Raw genomic sequence first — 21,544 nt, 5'->3', positions numbered from 1 at the left:
TATAATTAATCTGTGGTATAAAAAGGGTCATAAGAGCAAATGTCCACATGCAGAACCCGCATAAAGCGAGGGAAATGTGTAGTTAGTGTATTCTGCATTTGTGCAGGCATTTAGACTAGGTAACCCTCGAGGCTATTTCTCACCCTATTATTCTCTGCATAAATGTCAACTTCTGAAATTAGGCTGTAGTTTATGTACTACCTTTTAAGGAATGGTTATAGATACTTATGTCTGCCTGTCTTCAGAGACTTCTTGATAAACAGATTAACAACCCAATAGACTCCTATATTACAGGGTGTTTAGCTTGTGTTGCTTGTTTGCAAATCAGTAATCCATTAGATATAGCTGACTACAGTAAGCCTGCCTGCTAATCTAAAATTCTTTTTAAAAACTTCAATTTCTTGTGCATTTCGACTTGAGGAATAGAAAGTAATTGGAATAGAAAAAAAATCATTCCAACCTATGGATTTTTTTTCTTTTTAAATTTCGGTAACATTGTATTTTCACTGGCATTGTGTACTTGTAAGGATCAATATCTGTCTTATGCTTTGCCTGACAGAAACCTTTTGCCAAGTTAATCTGTAAATTTTCAGACCCTTTTCTATGTTCCTGTTAACATAATACAAAATTTGGTCTGGTATGATTTTGCTACTCCTGCTTTCTTAATTATAAGGGAAGTAAAACTATGAAATGAGGTTTAAAGGTCTTGCAGCATTAGCCATAACCTTGAAACATCCTAAATGTAGGTGTTCCAGTTGCATTAAGCCCATAGCTATGTTAAGCTATTGTAAGTTAAGGCACTGAAAAGCAGCCTCATCACTGCTGAATGACTGGGCAGGAACGGGGAAAAAACGCATACTAATGAAACAAAAAAAGGAGTAGGAAAACAGCAGCTGAAAAACTTGAGGACAATGTAAAAACCAAGGACTCAGTAATGAGGAAGGGATAACAAGTACCATGGTGTAGGTATGTATATTTTGCAAAAGAAACCAGTAGAGATGAAAATCTCAGTAGAGAAAGACTAAAGTCTTGGTACAAGACTTTAAGGGAGTGCACTCAAGTATAATATAGGGCAGGGGTGGGCAAAATGCAGCCTGGGGGCCAGATGTGGCCTGCCAGGCCATTCTATCCAGCCCACGGGGCCCCTAAAAAAATTTAGAAAATTAATATTAATCTGCCCTGAGCTGCCTGTCATGCAGCCCTCAATAGCTTGCCAAAACTCAGTAAGTGGCCCTTTACCCAAAATAATTGCCCACCCGTGATGTAGGGGCTATGAGACCTGCATCATGCAGAAACTTAAAGGAGTGTGGGCCATATATAAAGTGAAGCTTGCCCTTGACAGGTAACAACACAGTCAGGCTGACCATTAATCAGACCAACTGGTGTACTGTCCAAGGACAATTAACCTTTTTTGAGCTTTCACCACCAAACATGAATTTTGAATTTTTTCTTCTTCACTTTTGGAATCTGGAAGATGGCTTGCTACCATCGGTCTTCCAGAACGGGCTGTTGGGGTCTGGCTGTATGTCAAAAGTGACAGCAGCAAGATACCACCTAATAAAATGCTCCCTACAGTTTATACCATCACTAGGTACATCTCAGTAAAGGTTTGGCTTGTTTTTAGAATAAAACTAATCCCTAGTGGATGTTTTTTCCAAAACAATAAGCAAGGCAGCTGGATACTGGACTCTACTACAGAGCATACGTTTGTGCATGTATTGCTAAGAATTCCCCTTCACTATGCAGTCGCTGTCAATACAGGTCATGTTTGATAAATTCTTTGCTCCCTTTGTGTGTGTGTGTGACTCTTAATGTTAATTATTTGACACCTGAAAGGTAAAAATCTACCACAAATAATAAGTAAAGAATTGTAGGTAGCCCTCAACTTTTAGAGTTAGCATTGTCAAAAATCCCATTGCACAGATTTATCTCTTTGAGAAAAATAATTGGTTGACACTTGTGGATCAGATGTACACATCTGCTTCTAGTACAAACTGGCTGTGTGCTTGGCATAGTCTCAAGATTCTATTGTTAACTTTTTGTCTTTTAAAAAGTTTGTCATCACTTTAGTGTTACAGTAAAGGAAAAGAAATATTTAATCACCTGAGTAGCCAGGAGCCTGGGGTTTAATGACCTGAATTTAAGGCATGCATGTTTATTTCGTGTGTGTGTGTGTGTGTGAGACAACGGGCTGCATATCGTTTAGTAACCTTCTGTTACTTGGAAGTTTTACAAGAAGGATAAGTAATCCTTATTGAGTTCAGTGTGATCTTTTGCTTTAAAGAAAAGCAGGGTGGTGATTTAAAAAAAAAAAAAAAAAGTGATGGTATTCAAAATCTTGAAAATGCCAAGTGAAGGTAAAATGAGTTGTACTGTTCCATTTGGGTACCTGAATGTGTAGCATACTCCTAAATATATTAGTAACTGATTTTTCTAATGGTGTTCACTTTAGGGCTGGATAAGTAGTGGTTCAGTATCTGGTCTCGCAACTTGTGGTTTGAATTTGAGTTAATAGTTACTTTCTCCACTGCAAAGGTGAAGAAACAGATGCAGTTGTCCAGTATCTCAAGGCCCTGGAGGGGGAGATTGCTCAGTTAGAATCAAAACTTGCAAGTTCCTGAGACATGATCATGTGCAAGCCTCAGGTTCCAGGTGTGCCTTTTCATGTTTGGCGTCCTGTGAAACTTTCTGTCCGTATTCCTGCTTGCTTGGAAAATAAAAGGAGCAAGTAGAACCCATAAGTTGTACTCTGTCAGACAGTAGCTATCCCATAGTTCTGCAGTAATCTCAGAAATTTGTTTCTCTTGAGCTGAAACAAAGTTGCAGTCTCTATTTTGGCCATTTTTAGTTTGGGTATCTATTGCATAAATCCTTCTCTTAATACAAGAAATTTGAATTAAACAGCAGATTTTTTTCAGTTCAAATACAAGCTTTTGATAGCTTCAGCCATGAAGCCACATAATTCTAAATATTGAAAATTTTCCAAGTCTTGTTTGACTGTTGTGCAGTCTGCATTTAAATTTAGTTTACAGCAGCAGAAATTGGATGCAAAAACATCTTATACAGCAAGACTTGAGTTAGAGTATTGTGTAAGATGAATGTGAACTTGCAGCTGGCTTAAACAACTAGAGCACACAAAAATGAATGAAAAGCAAGCAGTTTCTGTGATTCTTGTCATCTTAGTATATTTTGTCTGTTTGCAGGAATATTGGCATTTGTAAACCAAAAATATTTATTACTTTTGATGAAGTATTAAATATCTATGTAATTAAAAACTAGCATTTAAGTTTCCTGAACCCATTTTCTATCTATAACGTACAAAGTTTAATCCTAGTGCCATCCCTGACTCAATATAAAGTACACTTTACTAGTCCAGTCTTTAAAGTGACAATTATGCTGTTTGACCAAAACTAAAGCTCCATAACTTTGGTCTGTGCAACTGTCTGTGTTGGTCTCACACCCTTTTGCAAGTTGTTCTTCCTCCTTCTATCCTTCTATTTCTAAAATGCTTTTTGTCATCTTTGAAAGGCGAGTTACTTTGAAATATTTTTTTTTTCACTTTTTTTTGTTCCTGTTTCTTCTTTCACTCAACTTTTATTTTAGAAGAAAATGCTTCATTCCTAGTCACAGACCACTAAAACTGGGTTATAAATTTTCAGGCAGCAGCTACTAAAGAACTTTGTTCCTGCACAAAACGTTTTGAAGGATATTTTTTTTTCTCATTAACTGATGCAGGCCAACTTTCCTTTGCATCTCCAGTCCCCAAAGGTATGTTTTTTCTAATAACACAATTTCTCACTAAGATGGCAAAATTATCAGATTTTTGGTGAGATTTGAAGCACTGCTGCCAAGAGCAACACTTATCTGAATTTTAGCAAGGTAAAGCTTTTGCAGTCTCCAAGGCCGTTATTTTGGACAGTTCATTTTTCAGACAGATCTCTTTGGAAGTTTGAGTCGTTGTTACTGGAGATTTTGGAGTAACTTTTTTGACAAATAAATCTTTCATTTAAGCAAAGGAGAAGACTTACATGGAGATTTAAAAAATACATGCTAGTAATCTGTTAAGAGTAGGGAAAATAGTACAGCCTAACAATCCCCTGATGCTTTGTTGGTATACCTCTTCCTAAATTGCGTAGATCCAAGCCAGTGCTTAAGCTTTTTAACTAGAGGTGACTATCCTTCCTTCCCCCTGGAGCACTGGAAGTTTTCTGAATACTGTTAATATGGATCTATACTCCATGCAGCGGGAAGAGGGCAGTTATGGTTGAACCAACATGGTATCATTTTTAAGATGTTTGCTCACTTTGAACAAACTGTCGTCCAGCACCAGGATATTTTACTGGGTTAGATCTGTATGCAAATCTATTGCAATCTAAATGGTTTTCTTCCAGACTTGTGCATCTTAAGGTGGCTTCACCATAAATGGAAGTGTAACTCATTTTGTCCTCAGTATTTGGCTTTGACATGAATCAACGGATGTTTTTTTCCTTCTGTAGGTGGAAACTGAAAGATCTGATACATCAGTAATTATCTTGATGGATTCCTCCCACAATGTATAGATATTTCTGGATGTGGAGGCAGAATAATGCCTTGTTCTTTGTCTGAATTCCCCTTACCCCCCACTCCCAGCCCTCCGTCAGATGTATCGGGTCTACATGGCCTTAGACTGGATCTCAGTAGCCCCAAGGAAATGGAGTGTGGTGTGGGTGGGTGGTTTTTGCTGTAGTTTTAAAAAATTGCTTCATGGAGTGGGTGGGTTCATAGACCACTAGATTGCCACAGAGAAACTAAAAATGGTTTTGATAGTTTGTCTCATTTCTGCATGTGGTGGAAGCAACCACTTCCTCAAAAGGGCAGGGAAACAGCTCTCCAAACCCCTGGCAAAAGAATAGGAGCTTCCTGTCAATCTACAAATTAAAATATCCATCCAAGAGAGCAATAATCCAGATGATTTTTTTTTCCAGTTGGGGGAAAATGTTTAAGTTATTTTACTACAAACAATTGCAATATATTTCTAGTACTGGATCTTAATAAAAGGGAAAATGTGAAATATGGTAATGTATTGAACAAGTGAGCAGTCTTCCATAAAGCATTGCATTCTTTTTGTGAATGGTAAATTGCAATAAAACAGGAAGCTTAAGCATTCTGATGTTCCTGTAGCTGCTGGGAATCACTTCTACAAGATTGCCTATAGGTAATTGCCAAAGTAATGGCTGGAAAGATAGCCAATAGTGATTGCTAGTGCATGGGCTGTGGTGTGCTATGGGCTTAGGGGTTGGAACCATCAGGTTCTTCAGATAGTCTGTAGTAATATGCAAGACCTAAAGGGGGGGAAGCAATTCTTGTCTTCCTATGTAGTACCTTACTCAATGAGATGTTGAAGCCTTTAGATACTACTCAAATAAATGAATATTTACATAGTAAGAAACAGTAACTCTTGAGGACCTAGACCGGTATTAATACAAATCGCTTCCCTGAGTCTTCAGTCTGTTTTAGTGCAGGCACCAAGCCTGTAACACTTCTCTGACATCTCAGTCTTTGGAGATGTAGTACCGTATCTGTAAATGACTGAACCAGTCTCAGAACCTTGCATCCTGGAGGGTGCGGATCTTGCTGCTGGAATTCCACACAACTTCCTAATGGTGATTATATATGACAAGGTTTTGCAAGCTGAAGTAGATGCCAGCTGGTAAAGATGTCTCTGGTATTTTCCTTTTTACATAATATATTGCATTAGGCATCAGCCAGTGTGTAGTTCCTCTAACTTGTAATACATCTTTTAAAAAATTAAAAACAGCAAACCAGGATTTAACATTTGGGGAAAGTGTCTCTAGAATTCTCTAGCAGAAAAAGTTTCTTAAATAGCTTTTTATGCTGTACTCTAGCTTGGCAGAGCAGATGGACATGAGTCATGTGCACAGAAGTAAAAAATTGTTTTAATCTTTAATAATATTAAGATGATAATGTGTTGTACAGTTTTTTGCATCCAGTCAGCATCTTCAGTGCAGTCTCTTTTGCATGGCAGAATTTTTTTAATTTTACACAGGTTTTTTCCTCTTTTATCAGTAGAATGCATAAAGCATCTCTCCTATGAAAGGAATAGAAAGATATCCTTTTGATTCATACAGTGCCCTCAGTCTTTTCCGAGTCAGTCAGTTTACTGACAACAAAGTTACTTCACTTGTTAAGGGGCAATTCATTTCCATGGAAATCAGCTGAATCCTAGAGCAGCTAAAGAAGAATGAATTTCAACATGGGCAGATGCCCCTATGTTGCACTGTAGTAACTATGCAACCAGCAAATATTCTCTGTGCTATATTTTCATAATAAATGTATTTTTCAAGTCATTAGTTATGAGCTGTTTTCCTTAGGGGGCTTTAAAAGCTCTGGATTTTATTTCTAGGTAACATTATTTGAAGGAGCATACAAAAATACAAAGAACATGGGCTGTAAGAGTCTCTCTCTTTTTACAGAAAAAATTGTCTTTTCTCAGGGCCTACTGTTGGTGCTAAATGTTTGTTCTGCTCTCTGGATCCTCTGTAAGCAAATAATACTTGAACAGAAAGATTAAATGGCCTCAGTCAATTCCCCTTTCCTAACATAATATCACCAGAGTAACTAGAAATATTGCTGATATGTTAATAAACCTTTAAAGGATGCTGATTTTTTTTTTTCTACTTTTTTAAAATAGGGTGCCAAGTCTTTCTATGGACAGCACTGATTCATTCAAAAGCAAATTTTTAAATTTAGCAAATTTTGCAAGTTTGCCTTTAAGGTAGTACTTACTGGAGGGATGAGGAGGGGTATTGTGGTCCTTCTGCCAGATGAGGAAGGATTTTGTGCTACCACCTTTTCAATGCCTGTTTAAGTATAAGCCAAGTTTTGTCATTCTTTAGTTTTGGTGAAACCTATAAAATATAAAGAACAATATAAAATAATGTAAACTTAATTTCTTTCTGCCTGATTTGGTTATAATGGTGGTGGTGAAAGACAAGCTTGAGCAGGATGGGTGGGGGAGGGTGGTATGTAAAAGCTCCTCTCTCCCTCCCTCTTTTAATTACACATTTATTTTAAGCAATTGGGTAATGTTATTCAGTATTTTAATTTTTACAGTTGATGCTGTGAGACGTGAATGATTACTTTCCCCTGTGATTTGGGTAAAACTACATTTTAGATAGAAATGAGAACTCAGTGCCTAAAAACAACTTTTGTGGTAGTTTTAATGTTATGGGTAAATAAGAATTTGAAATGGGGAAAATCATTTTGCTATTTACTGGAGTAGTAAGTCTCTGTAGGTTGCAAAGACCTAAAGTGTAGGATTTTTTTTTTTATTTTGGGACCTGCTGTTTTCTGATGATGCAATGATAGTCCACAAAGAAAGTGACTTTAAGCCTCATCAGTTCCTTTGCTCATGAGTTTGGTTTTACAATTAGCATAAAAAAGATCAGTGTTGTGGTCCAGAGCATTGGTTCACCACCAGTGATCACAATAGGTGAAAAACGTATTAGATGTTATAAGTAAATTTACATACCTTGGTTCCATTGTTACCAACAATCTGTCACTTGAGGCTGAACTGAATACCCGTATTGGCAAAGCATCAGGTATTACAATCATGCTGAGCAGTGTGTGGAACAACAACAAACTGACTGTTAAGACCAAGGTCAAGATCTATCATGCTTATCATCAACAACCTTTTGTATGGCAGCAAGTCCTGGACCACATACTCTACTCGAGAAAAGCACCTTAACAGCTTCCACTTTACATTGTCTTTGCCATGTTCTAGGAATTTTTCCTGATGAGACAGAGTTGCCCATGTTGAGGTCTTTGAACATGCTAACATTCTGAATGTTCCTCCTCTTCTCGGTCAGTGTCAACTTTTGGCTTGGTCACATGCAGAGAATAGATGATGGCCGCATGCCCAAGGTTCTCTTGTATGGAGAACTCTAACGGACCCAGACCATGGAGATATCCTTATCTCCATTTCAAAGATGTTTGTAAGAGATGAAGGCAATGCACGTTGAATCAAATAACTGGGAGAAGATTTCTGAGGATTAAACTGCTTGGAAACAGTCTATTAAGAGTGTAATGAAGGTTGTTGAGGAAAGAAGACCCCAACATGCAGAGGAAAGAAGAAACTTTAGAAGAACCCTGCACTATATTCAGGACTACTGTATTAGGTATGACTTCAGTTGTGATGAGTGCAGACAGTACTGTCATTCAAGAATTAGACTCTATAAATACAGTTGCAGATGTTCAACGAGCTGATGCCTCATTCAGTGCAAATCTGTTGTCTCACAAGACAGACGGATACTCCTGCTCCTGCTTTGTAGGTAGCAAATTGAACTGATTGTTGTTTTGTCCTGCAGAAACTTTTTTGAGCTAGTAGATCTCATTTTTTATATACACAAGCTGTTTCCTTGAGCAGGAAACCAAACTTACCTGCTTCTCAATTTCTAGTTGGCTTCTCAACTGTGAATGGACTAGTCATTTGAAACTAACTACTAGAGCAGAATGGAATGAAAAAATTATTCTCAGCCCCTAGAGGAAAATCCTACTCTTATCAAAACTGGTTTTGCATTTTTTCCCAGTGATTCTTTCAGTTGAGTGGTTTGATTTGTTTTAATATTAGGCAACAAGCCTGTACTACTTAAATTATTTTAAATAAAAAAAAATTCATTAAGTTTAAGCCTTCATAAGGTTGGCATGATTTCAAATTTAATTTTTAAGAAGGTTTATTCCTAAAACCTGTGTTTTAACGTCAACAAGAAATCCATTCTTTTTAATCAAAGGATTTAATCCACCCCCTTATTCAAGTACCATCTTAACTCCGTCTGTTCTAATCAACTAAATATAAGTTGATATTTCTTATTCCACAAAGACTTAAAAGTGGGAATGGAAAGAGGTTTCTGCTGAGAGAGTGTTTCTGAATCTGGTACTTTTGAATATATTTGGAGAGAGAATCCCAAAATAAAAATAATTCATAGAATGGTGAAACCCAATTCAAACAAGAAGTTAAAATATGTATCTAAATATGTCTGAGACCTGAAGAAGGGTGCACTGGTACCCAAAAGCTTGTCTGCATCCCTCTCAACTATGCAATTGGTACAATAAAAGATAACTCTAAAAAATCCTTGTCATTCTGAACATGGCTGTCTTATTAGTGGCAAGTCATCAGATGTGGTAAGTCTTGTCATACTTTTTTCCTGATAGCTGCTGATCTTATTATTACTGTGTGCTGGCAGGAACAGCATGTACCTGTACTGTTGTGATAAAGGAAAATGTGACTTACCTTCTCATTTAAAAAACCCCCTGAAATATCATAGGGATACAAGGGCATCCCAGGACCTACAGAAGATGGAACTAGCTAGGGCTATTCCTTGGGAGGCATAGGTTATCTTCTAGCCCTTGAGAGTTGCTGGAGCTCATTAGCCTCTCAGGAAGCAAGACTGGTCGATGCAATGACAATATGGCTAACACAGGAGAGTGCTTTCTTGTTTGGCTGCCTTTTGTACAGCAGCTCATCACATCACCAAATTGTATGGGGTGGAAGTGGGGGAAGGGGAGGGTGGAAAGATGCATTCTTCTGGTATTCCCCTGCTGTCATCTCGTGTACTCCCGTGTGGAGAAACTCTACATTGTGTTTGGGGATACCAGTGTTCCTTCTTAAGGGAATTTGTAGGAGCCTTGGATCTGATTCCCACAATCTGATTGTCCCATCATCTACTTTTTATTTAATTCCCCTATTTACCTGAATCCAAGATGACTTTGAATTTAAGAGTCCCTCCATCTCACCCAAATTAGATTTTTATACATGGAAAATGTTTCCATTTCTTATGCTTTTCTGTGTAAATACTCTGATTATTGGAAGGTCATCTTAAATGCATTTCCACCCCCACCCCCACCCCGTACCACTGTGGCAGGCAGCAGCCGTGGGGAAGCAAGTGGCAGGGGGAGCCTGACCCTGGACCCTTGTGTCCATGCCACTTGCTCTTTTCCTGCTTGTTCTCCGTGCACCGCCACATGTTGTGCTCCTGGGTGGCTCTGTGCTGGGTCCCTCATTGCTCTCTGGCTCAGCAAGGAGACAGCTCAGAGCCAGGGAGTGGCGGGGCAGTTGGCCCAGAGCCAGAGAGCAGTGAGACCCAGCACTGATTCCCTCCCTACTCTCTGGCTGTGTGCTGGATCTCTGGCTGCTCTGGCTCCACACTGGTTCCCTTGCTGCTGTCTGGCTTCCTGCTGAGCCAGAAGAGGTAGGAGAATGAGCCCAGAGCTAGAGGGCAGCCCAAGACCCAGTGCTCATTCCCTGGCTCTTCTGGCTCCCTGCTGAGCCAAGGAGCAGTGAGGGAATCGACCCAGAGCCAGAGTCGCGCTGGACTCAGTGCTGCCTGCAGGTACTCAGTTCTAAGAGGAGACTTCTTTTTTCCCCTGGTGAATGGGGCAAAAAAACCTTGTCTTGGAATCAAGTAAATACAGTAGGTAGTTAGTCAGCGGTATCCATTTTCAGTCTTGCATTTCCCAGTTAGTTTATGCTACTGTCAGCAGTATTCTGAGTGAAGAATTTTTCGGTGCAAACCACAGTGGCTAGCCGTATAACAGTGACAATAAGAAGACTGTGGAGTGGAGGATGCAGATGGTAAATAAGACTGGCCAGGTCTTATAGTCATTCATTCGCCAGCTGAACTTGGTGGGTCTGGAATCATGAAGTGAGCCCAAACTAGTTGGATAACAGCTTGTTGTGACCCTGAGTGATCACACTGGTGGCTGCAGAACTTTAGGGTGCAGAAAACCACATTCTTGGAGTCATGTTGAGCTTAATTGGTGCAGTCCTTTATTGAAGCAACATTCGTTTCAGTAGGAGATGGTGGTATAAGGCCAGAGATGACAGATGGTGGAATACCAGGAGGCAGTGAGATGATACTGGTCAGCCTATGATAGGCAGTGATCTCAAAACAACATTAAATGTTTTCCTTACGTTTAATGAGTGGGAATGAAGTCTGCCCACTTACAGATAGCTATTTGTTTTACTCATTGGTATTCTACAATTAAATGTAGAAAGTTAATTTAATGATTATATATTTTAAATAAATTGTAAGACATACTTGTATTATTAGGAAGTGTGTCAGTAGTGTATGGTGTCCCGATGTGCAGAAAAGACGCACATTTAAAAAGTACATTGTCTGCTGCTTCATGTGTGGGGGGGGGGGCATGTTGTTTTTTTCCTCTGAGTTATCTGCTGTAGAATCAATTATCTCCTAGTATTCTGCATGCCAATTCCAAGTAATTGACTGAGTAAAAAATCCTGTAATTCAGGTACAGCAGTCCTGTTTGCATACTGTGAAATGCAAGAGTAGTAAAAGGATTACTGACAAGTGAGAACATTCAGACATTAGTAGCACTGAATTTTCTCCTTCTTGAGCTCTTTATGTTCAGCCCTTCTATATTTTAGTGCTTTAATTAAAAACCTAGAGCAAGTATAAAGGTTAGAGTGGCCGTCTCATAGCTTGAACTCTGTTTTTGCCACAGATTGCATTGTCAGCGCCATTACCTTCCATCACAAATACCCACCACAGTTCACCAACCTCTAGCCAGAGAGTATGCTGCTTCAGTTTTCGTCCTTTAAGGCTGAGAGCCCTCTTGGTTTTATATGTAATCACTAGTAGTAATCCAAAGGCACATTTACACAGCCACCAGGTTGTGCCCAGTACTGCTACTGAGCAGTATGTCCTGACCTACCCACTTATTCCCTCTCCACTCATGCCAGATCTGAATAAGGCAATGTAGCTGCTTTCCAGTGGCATTGTTTGCATGCTAATATGCACATGTGGCAGAGCTGAAGAGTCATGCTGAAGTATGCACCATAAGGTTGCTATGTCCTCTTATTTTTTTGGGATTGAGGACATACAGAATAGGGACAACTGGGAGGAGGTATGCTTCTTGTTGCCGTTTTGCTTGCATTATGGAGGTAGTAGTCTTTGTAGCGTGTTTTCGTCATCTAAACATGGATCAGTTAAGGTAACTGTCAAGATTAAAGATAATTTAGGTATAAACCATCTTAAACTTAACTAACCTTTTGCCTTAGTTTTTCAATAAGCATGGCCAACTTAAACGTAGGAGTATATAAAACTGACTCATGGTAGTGATCACATGGAAATGGAAACTACCACAGTGGGTGGAAACAAAATTCAGAAGTTCAGTATGCTGCATTTGCAGAGGATTAGGTAAAATCTCCATTCTGGAAATCTGAAAGAGCTGGCATGTGAAATCTCTGGTCCAGGAGCCATGATTTTTAATGTATCTGCTGAATTGGGGATGGTACCACCTGGCTGGAGATCAAGAAACATAATGCACATAATTTGGAAGTGACGGGAAGCTCTAAGGAACTACAGGCCCCTCTTGACTCCAGCAGTACATCGGGTTTTAGAACAAATATAGAAATAAAGAATGGTTAGACCTGGAGGTAAACCAGGAAAGGGATAGTCTACTTTTAGTAAAGCCATATTGTAGCTTGTCATATGAAGCAGATATCCACATATTTTAATAAGGTAACTGATTTTTTTTCTAGACAAGAAATGTGGCAGATCTAATCTGCACTTAGGTACAGTGCCATGTGGGAAAGTACTAGTTAAAATAGGCATTAGCAGAAACATTGTAAGCTAGCAGTCAGCAGTCTTCTTGGGCTGCAGGCCAGAATGACCCAGTTTTGAGTCAGAAGTAGGAGGGTATGTGCCTAGGACCCAGCCACTGCTGCTGCTTTTCCCTATGCAGGCTTAAAAGGAAGGTGGCAGCAAATAAGGTAGAAAAATGGAAGTATTTGACTAAAAGAAGCTATTGGAGGACAGTTCCTCAGAGTTCAGTCTTATGAACTTATCTTTGTGCTTATTATGCAGTTTGAGAGAGATTGTCAGTACAGAGAATATTAGTCTCCATATGAGGAAATGTCTGACCTTGAGGATTGCAGGAATAGTAATGGGATTGCATTTAATATTAAGGGCCTGGTCATACCTTTAAGACCAATGAAAATTTCTGCCCTGAGTTGAGGACTCATTATAGAGGAGAAGAGACCAGGGTATGCTAACATACTTGATCACTGAGCTGCCAATGTGATGCTAACATGGGAAATTAAATTGGGGAGGTATGTAAATACCAGGGAAGGGGACAAGCTATTTTAGGTAGAAAGCAGCGTTGACCCAAGAACAAATGGGGATATATACCGAACATATTTTAGGTTGGAATGTCTTTTAAGCATAGGAGGATTGAAATTCTGGAACAAACTTCAAGTGGTAAAAGGTAGGGCAAGAAATCTAGCTAGCTTCAAGATATGGCACCTGATAAGTTTGTCAGAAAGTCCCCTGCAGGGGAGGAGGACTTGATGACACGGAAGATCTCATCTAGTTTCTAAGTCTAGTCTGAAGAATTATGTGAAATACTTCAGTGTTTGTCTGGTTCCTGGTTGACCAAAGTATATGTCAAAAATTCCATACGAGATGTCAATTAAGCAAGTTGTGACAAGCTTAGGAGAGATGCCAAGGATTGGTATGAACAAAGAATGTACTAACCTCACATAACTAGAGGAAGCTTAAAGGTTGAGGTTTTATGGAGGCTTTTATGGACCCTTCCCATTCCCCCAGCCCTAGGTGAAAGATGTTTTGTTTAAAGGGCTTTCCGTGTAGCAGTTTACATCAGCACTAGTTTTCATTATCACTATTTTTTTTTAAATAGTTGCATAACTTTTTTTCTTTCGCAGAACAGTTCGTGTCTGGCTGAAGAGAGACAGTGGGCAGTACTGGCCTAGCATATACCATGCAATGCCATGTAAGTATTTTGGGATGCATATTTACTGTGAATCTGCCAACCAATTTTTCTCTTGGTCTTGATGAGCACCTCTGTGCTTATGACCTTTTGGGAGCTCTTCATTGCATGCTTGATACTGTGCATCTCTGAAGCTTTTGCAGGCTAGGAACTAATACTGAATCCCCTACCTTAATTTTTAATGTAAACTACTTTTCCTTTGTTTCTGTCACTATATCAAGTGTCAGTTTTGTGTTCAGAGACAAAAAGGAAGACACAGTTCTTACCTTTTGAAGAGGTTAATGTTGTTTGCATATTAAATACACTGGGATGAACTGAACACAATAAAGTAGGGACTTGGTAGAAAATAAGATTGTTAGCCATATGAGCTGCTGCTTGACATGGAAGAGCATGCAAACAGTGGGAGAGAAGCGTTGGGGCTGGCTTGGAGGGGAAACTTGAGATGAACTAAATAAGGGATGAAGAGCAAGTGGAAGGGACAGCAGAAATATATGATGCCAAATGTAGTTGTATAAGGCTTTGAAACTAAGGAGAAGTTGAGGAAAGATCAGCAATTGAATTTGCAGAAGGTTTGTGATCTGATCAGAGCAACGGGGGGGAAATGATTCTCCCCCTCCTCCCCTCACTCCCAACTGCCTTCTGGAGGGACTGGAAAGTATAAATTGAGGGCAGTGCAAGAGGAGAATATGATAGTAATTGTTTGGTAATTTCCTGCCTCAGTAAGAAAAGTGAAGTGAGAACATGGTTTCTCCGGATGAAAAGCACAAAGGATTTTTCAGCCATCTAAATATGGCAAAGAGCAGGCACGAAAAAAAGCACCAAGTATGTGATCCTGACTTACGAGGCTTATGGAATTTTGTCTTTATTAGAAGAAAGGTCAAGTTTAAGTTGGTGTAACCTTCTGGCTGGAAGTAGAAAAGACAATGGGAGATGAGATTTGAAGAATAGGAGAGAATTCAGTAGTGCAAAAGAAAATCCATGTGCCAAAGAGAAGGCTCAAGTTTGGCAGCTGCACTTCTGAAGGTCATGTTGGAGAGGGAAGATAAGAATTTCAGGCACCTACTGTGTGGGAGATGCTCAAACACTTACACTTATGAATCAAGTGCCAGAATTCAATTATTCAAATTCTGCCATTAGAGGGGTAAGTTAGGGTTTAGTCTTGAATATGTACCCTTCAGATTTGCCCCCCAATCCCACCATAGCAGGATAATCTTAAATGCTTAGTTAATTAGAAATTTACTATGGTTACTTTAGTGTTGTAAAAAAGAGTGGTGAGGGAAGAGGGCAGTGCCCTGTTCTATCTGGCAAATCATCTTTGCCTTCTGAAGGGATAGTGTAGTTATGAAATTTTAACAATGGTTTTAATACTGAAACAATAAATTTATTCATAGATTTCTAAAACAATGTTCTTTCCATCTCTCTCACCTAGCCTCAACCTTGTACTGTATGAGAACACTTGTTGAAAAATAAATAAAAGCTTTCTCTGTTTAAGTAATAAACAGTTGCTGATCACCGATCACTTTCTAGAGTCGTTGACCGACAGGCCCATCTCCTTACTGAAATAGAATACTTAATTGTATTATAACTGTTCCCATAGGATCTTAAATTTGACAGACTACTACAGCATTATATATTATAGTAGGAAGGTACAGAATTTCTTTCTACCTGTTATGTGCATATGCATTTTTGGTTAACAGAAAAATGTACTAACAAGGAAGCAAACTTAATCTTCTTTTCCTAGCTTTGTGCTTGTGAGCAAGATTATAAGAGTATTTCTGCACTGTATACTTAGAGAGTTGTACCAAAAATGTGCTGATCTATGTCTTCAGCTGGCTTTAAGTCTGTAGTTCTATCAAAGTCAATGGTACTGGGCTGACTTTCAGCAGCTGCAGCTACGTTTGTCTTCTGTAAATAGCTGTATTGTTCCTTCAAGCAGAAACAGGGTAAGTTGAGTGGGGCCCCAGCCAGGTGAGACTTACCTGCTGGGGAGGCGCACCCCCTAATTTTTTTCTCAAACTGCCCTCCCTTCCTCTCCACAGACTTACCTGCTGGGCAGAGGGGAAAGGGCAGGGGTGGTGGTGGCACACAGTAGATCTTGGTTTGCCTTTTAAATGCCAACGACGATCTCCTCCTTAAAAAGGTTGGAGACCACTGATCTAGCAGAATGGTATTTTCTCTGGCTGATTTTTCATACCTGCATAAATTGTGGTCTAAGTTCCTGTTCACATCTCTGATCTACACCTACAATGGTCGTTTTATGTATTACTGTGAACAGTATTGAGAACATTTGGTCAGCTTGAGTTGTCTCAGATTTAGTTTCGAGCAGGACTCAAAAAAGTTCTTCCTGCCCCCTTTTAAAGAATCATTCTGGCATATGCCCCCAAATAACTGCTTGAAAAAAGTTTAGATCCATAGCATATGTTGACCATTCCTTATTTCTTTCAAAATGCATGCAAGGATAGTGATGGGACTAGAGCAAGGCCAACTGAATTGTCATTAACTATGCCTTTTCTGAAATGTGACTTTAGAAGTTACTGGGTCATGAGTGAGCATCATCCCTGTTGCTCAAGTATCCACTGTACCAGAAGTAGCCTTGCTGTCTCAGAGTGACACTGCCATGCTGTGGATCCTCTTGCCTGTAGCTTTTCTGGTTAGAAGAAAGCACCTGCAGACTGTCATAAGGAGGCTTAGTGTGGGAATGCAGCAGGGGAAAGAGTGCCTACTTGTTGCCAGAATGTTCTGAAATTCTCAGTCCCAAGCACAGCTATCCCATTGCATTTGCATGTGGCTATTACGGTATCACTGTTAAAGGCCTTAGACATACAGGATGCCTTTTTATGATTTTCTCTGTGTGAAGAAGAGGGTGTGATATTTAGAAATGAGCCAAATATTGGCTATGTGAGATTGAACAGGCCTTGTGCTGCAATGGGATCATTTGTGTTTTGGAAAACAAGGAAGTGATATCTTGAGTATGGCATAAGAATCAAATAGGGGACAGCATTCATAGAATCATAGAAGTAGAGTCGGAAGGGACCTTATAGATCTTCAAGTCTGACCCCCTGCCAGGGCAGGAGAAAAAAAAACTGGGCTCCAGTGATCCCAGCTAGGTAGGCATCAAGCCTCCTCTTAAACACCCCCAGGGTAGGAGCCAGCACCACTTCCCTTGGAAGTTGGTTCCAGCTTCTAGCAGCCCTGACTGTGAAGAAGTTCTTACGGATGTCTAATCTAAACCTGCTCTCCAACAACTTGTGGCTGTTATACCTTCTTATGCCAGGGGGCACTAGGGCAAACAAGGTCTCTTCCAAACCCTTCTGGTCCCCCCCTAGTGAGTTTATAGACTGTCACCAGGTCCCCCCTCAGCCTTCTCTTGTGAAGGCTGAACAGGTTCAGGTCCTGCAGTCTCTTATTGTAGGGTCTGCCCTGTAGTTCCCGGATCATTTGGGTGGCCCTCCTCTGGACCCTCTCAATGTTGTCCACATCCTTCCTGAAGTGGGGCACACAGAACTGGACGCAGTACTCCAGCTGTGACCTGACCAGTGTTGCATAGAGGGGGAGGATCACTTCCTTGACCCTCCTTGAGATGCCCCTGTGGATGCACGACAGGGTCTGGTTAGAATTTAAACAGGGTGCTTTTCACCCCATCGTCCAAATCGCTGATAAAGAGATTGAACAGCACGGGCCCAAGGACCGAGCCCTGGGGGACTCCGCTGCCCACATTAGCATAGGACTGTTTTGAATTGCTTAAAGGAAGTTGCTTTTCTGACTTTGACCCTCTGTGACCTCACGACCTCTGCTATATGGAGTTTCTTTGGGCAAAGATAGGACAATGGCATGGTCATTTAGCAGTTGGCTAATATCTCTGTGTGGCAGAGTAAATAGTGCTGCTCATTTTGTTTTTCTTTCCTTCCTTCCTTCCATTTTCAAATGTGCTAGACTAATTCATAGTCACAGTAAGGTCACCCCCAAGAACATGGGTAACAAGAAATTTCAGTTAAAAAAGAAATAACGCCCCCTTCCCCCAAATCATGGCTGCTCTCCAGGGTTAATCAGGAGAACCCAAAACCTAACTTGTATGTACTTCTTTCTTTCAGCTCCTAGAGCTGTGAAGTTGATGGCAAAGGAACCCAGTGCCAGTGGCTGGGGTGGAAGGGGTGGCCCACTTTTAGACCTAACTGTATTGGTTCAGCCTGCCATTCATAATAATTGCAGACCCCTGCTCTAGATGATTGCTCTTTAAAATCATAAAGTCCTCAAGACCTAAGCACTTGAGTGCTGTTTAAGGTTCATTTTTCTTATAAGTACAATACCTTCAGGCTTATGAAAGGGGAAAAACCACGTAGTAAGGAGAAAGTGCTTTTAAACTAACCAGTGGGGTCTCCACCAAAACAGAGACCATGGTTCCAGCCTATACCCAAGTGGAGCGTGCTGTCCCTGCCCCTACCCGGACACAGCCCTGGCCTCCACTCAGGCAGAGCCTCTGCCTCCATGTGGAAGCTGCCTAGCAAGACTGCAGGCAGCTGGGTTTGGGGACACTCATACCTCCCCTTGTGGGGTGTGCCCAATGGTGGCGGCCCTGAAGTGCCAGATTAGGGAATTTCGGGCAACAGTCCAGTGGCTACGCTCCATTAGAGATTTAGAGCAGGAACCGGACTCTTACTTTCAGGCTCTCCACCCGATGGCTCATGACAGCGTGGTGGAACTAAGTCCAGCCTGGGGCTGCCTGGATGACAGTTGTCTCCAACCCAGAGAGGTGCAGCACCAGGGTTACCACTACCCTGGAGCTTCACAACTGCTTTGCATCTCTTGCATCAACAGAGCCAGCCATACTGCCGGCTCCAGCATGTGAGGACACAGGGCCACCAGCACCTGCTCCTAGAAAAAGACAGAGTTTATCATGGTGGGGGACTAAGGGAGCAATCTGTCTCCCTGACCCCCTAGCCCATGAGGTCTGCTGCCTGCCTGGAGCTTGTGTCCGGGATGTGATGGAGAGGGTCCCGAAACTCATACAGCCCTCCAACCACCATCCCATGCTACTCATCCATGTGGGCACCAGTAATACGGCATGGAGAAGTCCAGGCCAGTTCACGTGTGACTACAGAGCTCAAGAGTCTGGGGGCACAGAGTTTTTTTTCTTCAGTCCTCCCAGTCACAGGTCATGGGCTCCAGAGGGACAGGTACATCAGTGAGGTTAATAGAAGACTCTGGAGATGGTGCCATCGTGAGGGGTTTGGCTTCCTCGACCACAGTCCGCACTTCAGAGAGAGCGGACTGTTGGGAAGGGATGGCTTCCACCTCACCTGGAAAGGTTTCTTCTTGGCCTGAATGGCTGACCTTTTTGATGGGGCTTTAAACTAAAACTGCTGGGGGGTGGGCAGTATACTAACAGTTCTAGCTCAGGTCATGTGAGCTGCACTACCAATAACTTAGGTAGCCCAAGGGAACCTGCTCTGGCAGCAGCCCAAGGAAAGGTCCTGCTTCACCCCTCAGGGAAGCATTGGGCTTGTCATGGCAGACTCGCCTGCCTGTACACAAATGCCAGGAGCTTGTGAAATAAACATGAGGAGCTGGCCCTTCTCCTATGTGAAAATGACTGTGACCTTGTAGGGATTATGGAGACCTGGTGGGACTCCACCTATGATTTGGTCGGTGGCTGTAGAGGGTTACACCTTGTATAGGAGAGACTGTGTGAGGAAGAGGGGTGGGGGTATTGCTCTCTATGTCAAGGATCAGTTCACCTCCCTGCAGATTGAGTTTTCTAACCAGGAAGGGTGTCTTGAGACCCTCTGGGTCAAAATACAGGGAGAACACGGGGAGGGTGACATGCTTGTAGGAGTCTACTATAGACCTCCCCACCAAGAGGAAGAACTAGATTGGGAATTCAATAGGGAACTGGTCAAAGCCGCATGCTCTCAATGCATGATCTTCCCTGATATCTCTTGGGATGAGTGGATAGCCAAATCTGATGGGTCACGTAGCTTTCCCACATACATTGATGACGTCTGCCTAATCCAGGAGGTCTGTGGGCTGACTAGGGGAGATGCATTGCTTGATCTGGTCCTGGCCAAAGGGGAGGACCTGGTGAGCGATGTGAAGATTCAGGGGGAGCTTGGTGATTAGTGACCATGAATTAGTCACCTTCTTAGATCACTGAAGAGCAGGCAAACCCCTCAGTAAGACACAAGTCCTTAACTTTGGGAAGGCTGACTTTTGCAAACTGAGAGAATTGGTCAGTCAGGCAATTAGAGGCCTTACCCCACTCCCCGAAAAGGGGGTACATGAGGAATCATCGTCTCTCAAACATAATCCTTGAAGCACAAGGGAAAGCCATAGCATCTTACAAGAAATGCAGTAAGGAACCCCCATGGCTGAATAAGGAACTGTTGGACCTCATTAAACACAAAAGAGTATCTTACACCAGCTGGAAAACAGGAAGCATCGCCAAAGAGGATTTCTCTGCACTTGCCCACACCTGTAGAGACTGGTTGAGAAAAGCCAAGGCACAAACCGAACTCAAGCTAGCCACGGGAATCAAGGACAGCAAGTCCTTCTTCAGATATGCAGGAAGTCAGAAAAATAACAAAGATAGCATTGGGCCCCTTAAGACCCAGCAGGGTAACTGACATCAGACGCCCAAGAAAGGGCCAATCTCCTAAATGACTCTTTTTGCATCGGTTTTTCACCCTCCCAGGAGGATCGCACTGTCAGGAATGGCACAAACCAATCTGGGAGTGGGCAACGGGCCCAAAATCCGTGTGGATCAGGTGAGGGAATACCTTGAGAAACTGGACATTCACAAGTCCGTGGGCCCAGACAAAATGCACCTGAGAGTCTTGAAGGAGCTGGCAGACATCATTGCATCCCCCTTGGCAGAGAGATTTGAAAATTTGTGGCGTTCGAGAGGTCCCAGATGACTGGGAAAGAGCCACTGTGTTCCCTATCTTCAAAGAAGGGAGGAGGGATGGCCCAGGGAATTATAGACCAATCAGTCTGATTTCCATCCCTGGAAAAATCCTGGAGAAAATTGTCAAGGGATCCATTAACACCAGACTAACAGAAGGCAAGCTTCCGAATGCCAGCCAACATGGTTTTGTGACTGGCAGGTCTTGTCTGACTAACCCCCTCCCCTTCTATTACCAGGTGTAATGTGCCCTGGACAAGGGAGATGCTGTGGACATCATATATCTGGATTTGAAGAAAGCCTTTGACCTACTTCCCCATAATGCCCTCATGGTTAAGCTGGGGAACTGTGGCCATGATTATCATATGGTCTGATGGCTAGGCAACTGGCTATGGGGTCAGACCCAAAGAGTACTAGTTGACAGTACTAGTTGACTGCCTGCTTGCTAAAAAGGCGGCGTACGCCCGGTGGAAGGGGGGTGAAATCTCCAAAGAGGAGTATACCTCCTCTGCTCAGGCCTGTAGGCAAGCTGTTAGGAAGGCCAAGGCGGACATAGAGCTCGGACTAGCGTCCAAGATTAAGGATAACAAAAAGTCCTTTTTCAAATATATTGGGAGGATGAAAAAGGCGCCGGGTAATGTGGGACCCCTGCAGGATACGCTGGGCAATCTGGTGGTTGCGTCAGAGGAGAAAGCGGACCTCTTTAACCAATTCTTCACCTCCGTTTTCTTGTGCAGGGACCGGGACTTCCCTGCTGTGATAGAAGCCGGACTCGAGGGGATCGCCTTCAGACCTCAGGTTGGGGAGGACCGGGTTAGAGAGCTTCTGGAGGGGCTGGAC

The 21,544-nt window shown here is 41.9% G+C and overlaps 1 protein-coding gene across 1 annotated transcript in view; it reads left to right on the top strand.

The window, feature by feature from the left end:
• Nucleotides 1-21,544, top strand: part of WDFY2 (WD repeat and FYVE domain containing 2) — a 153,705-nt gene that overhangs the window by 66,233 nt on the left and 65,928 nt on the right. The window contains exon 2 of the mRNA XM_019525350.1: nucleotides 13,742-13,809. Within this exon, the coding sequence (XP_019380895.1) occupies nucleotides 13,742-13,809 (68 nt within the window). The remainder of the gene's footprint in view (nucleotides 1-13,741; nucleotides 13,810-21,544) is intronic.

The sequence above is a fragment of the Gavialis gangeticus genome, unplaced genomic scaffold (genome assembly GCF_001723915.1).
Source record: "Gavialis gangeticus isolate Ggan-Ray unplaced genomic scaffold, GavGan_comp1, whole genome shotgun sequence".
Taxonomy (NCBI): domain Eukaryota; kingdom Metazoa; phylum Chordata; order Crocodylia; family Gavialidae; genus Gavialis; species Gavialis gangeticus.
This window is presented reverse-complemented; position numbering and strand designations above follow the sequence as displayed.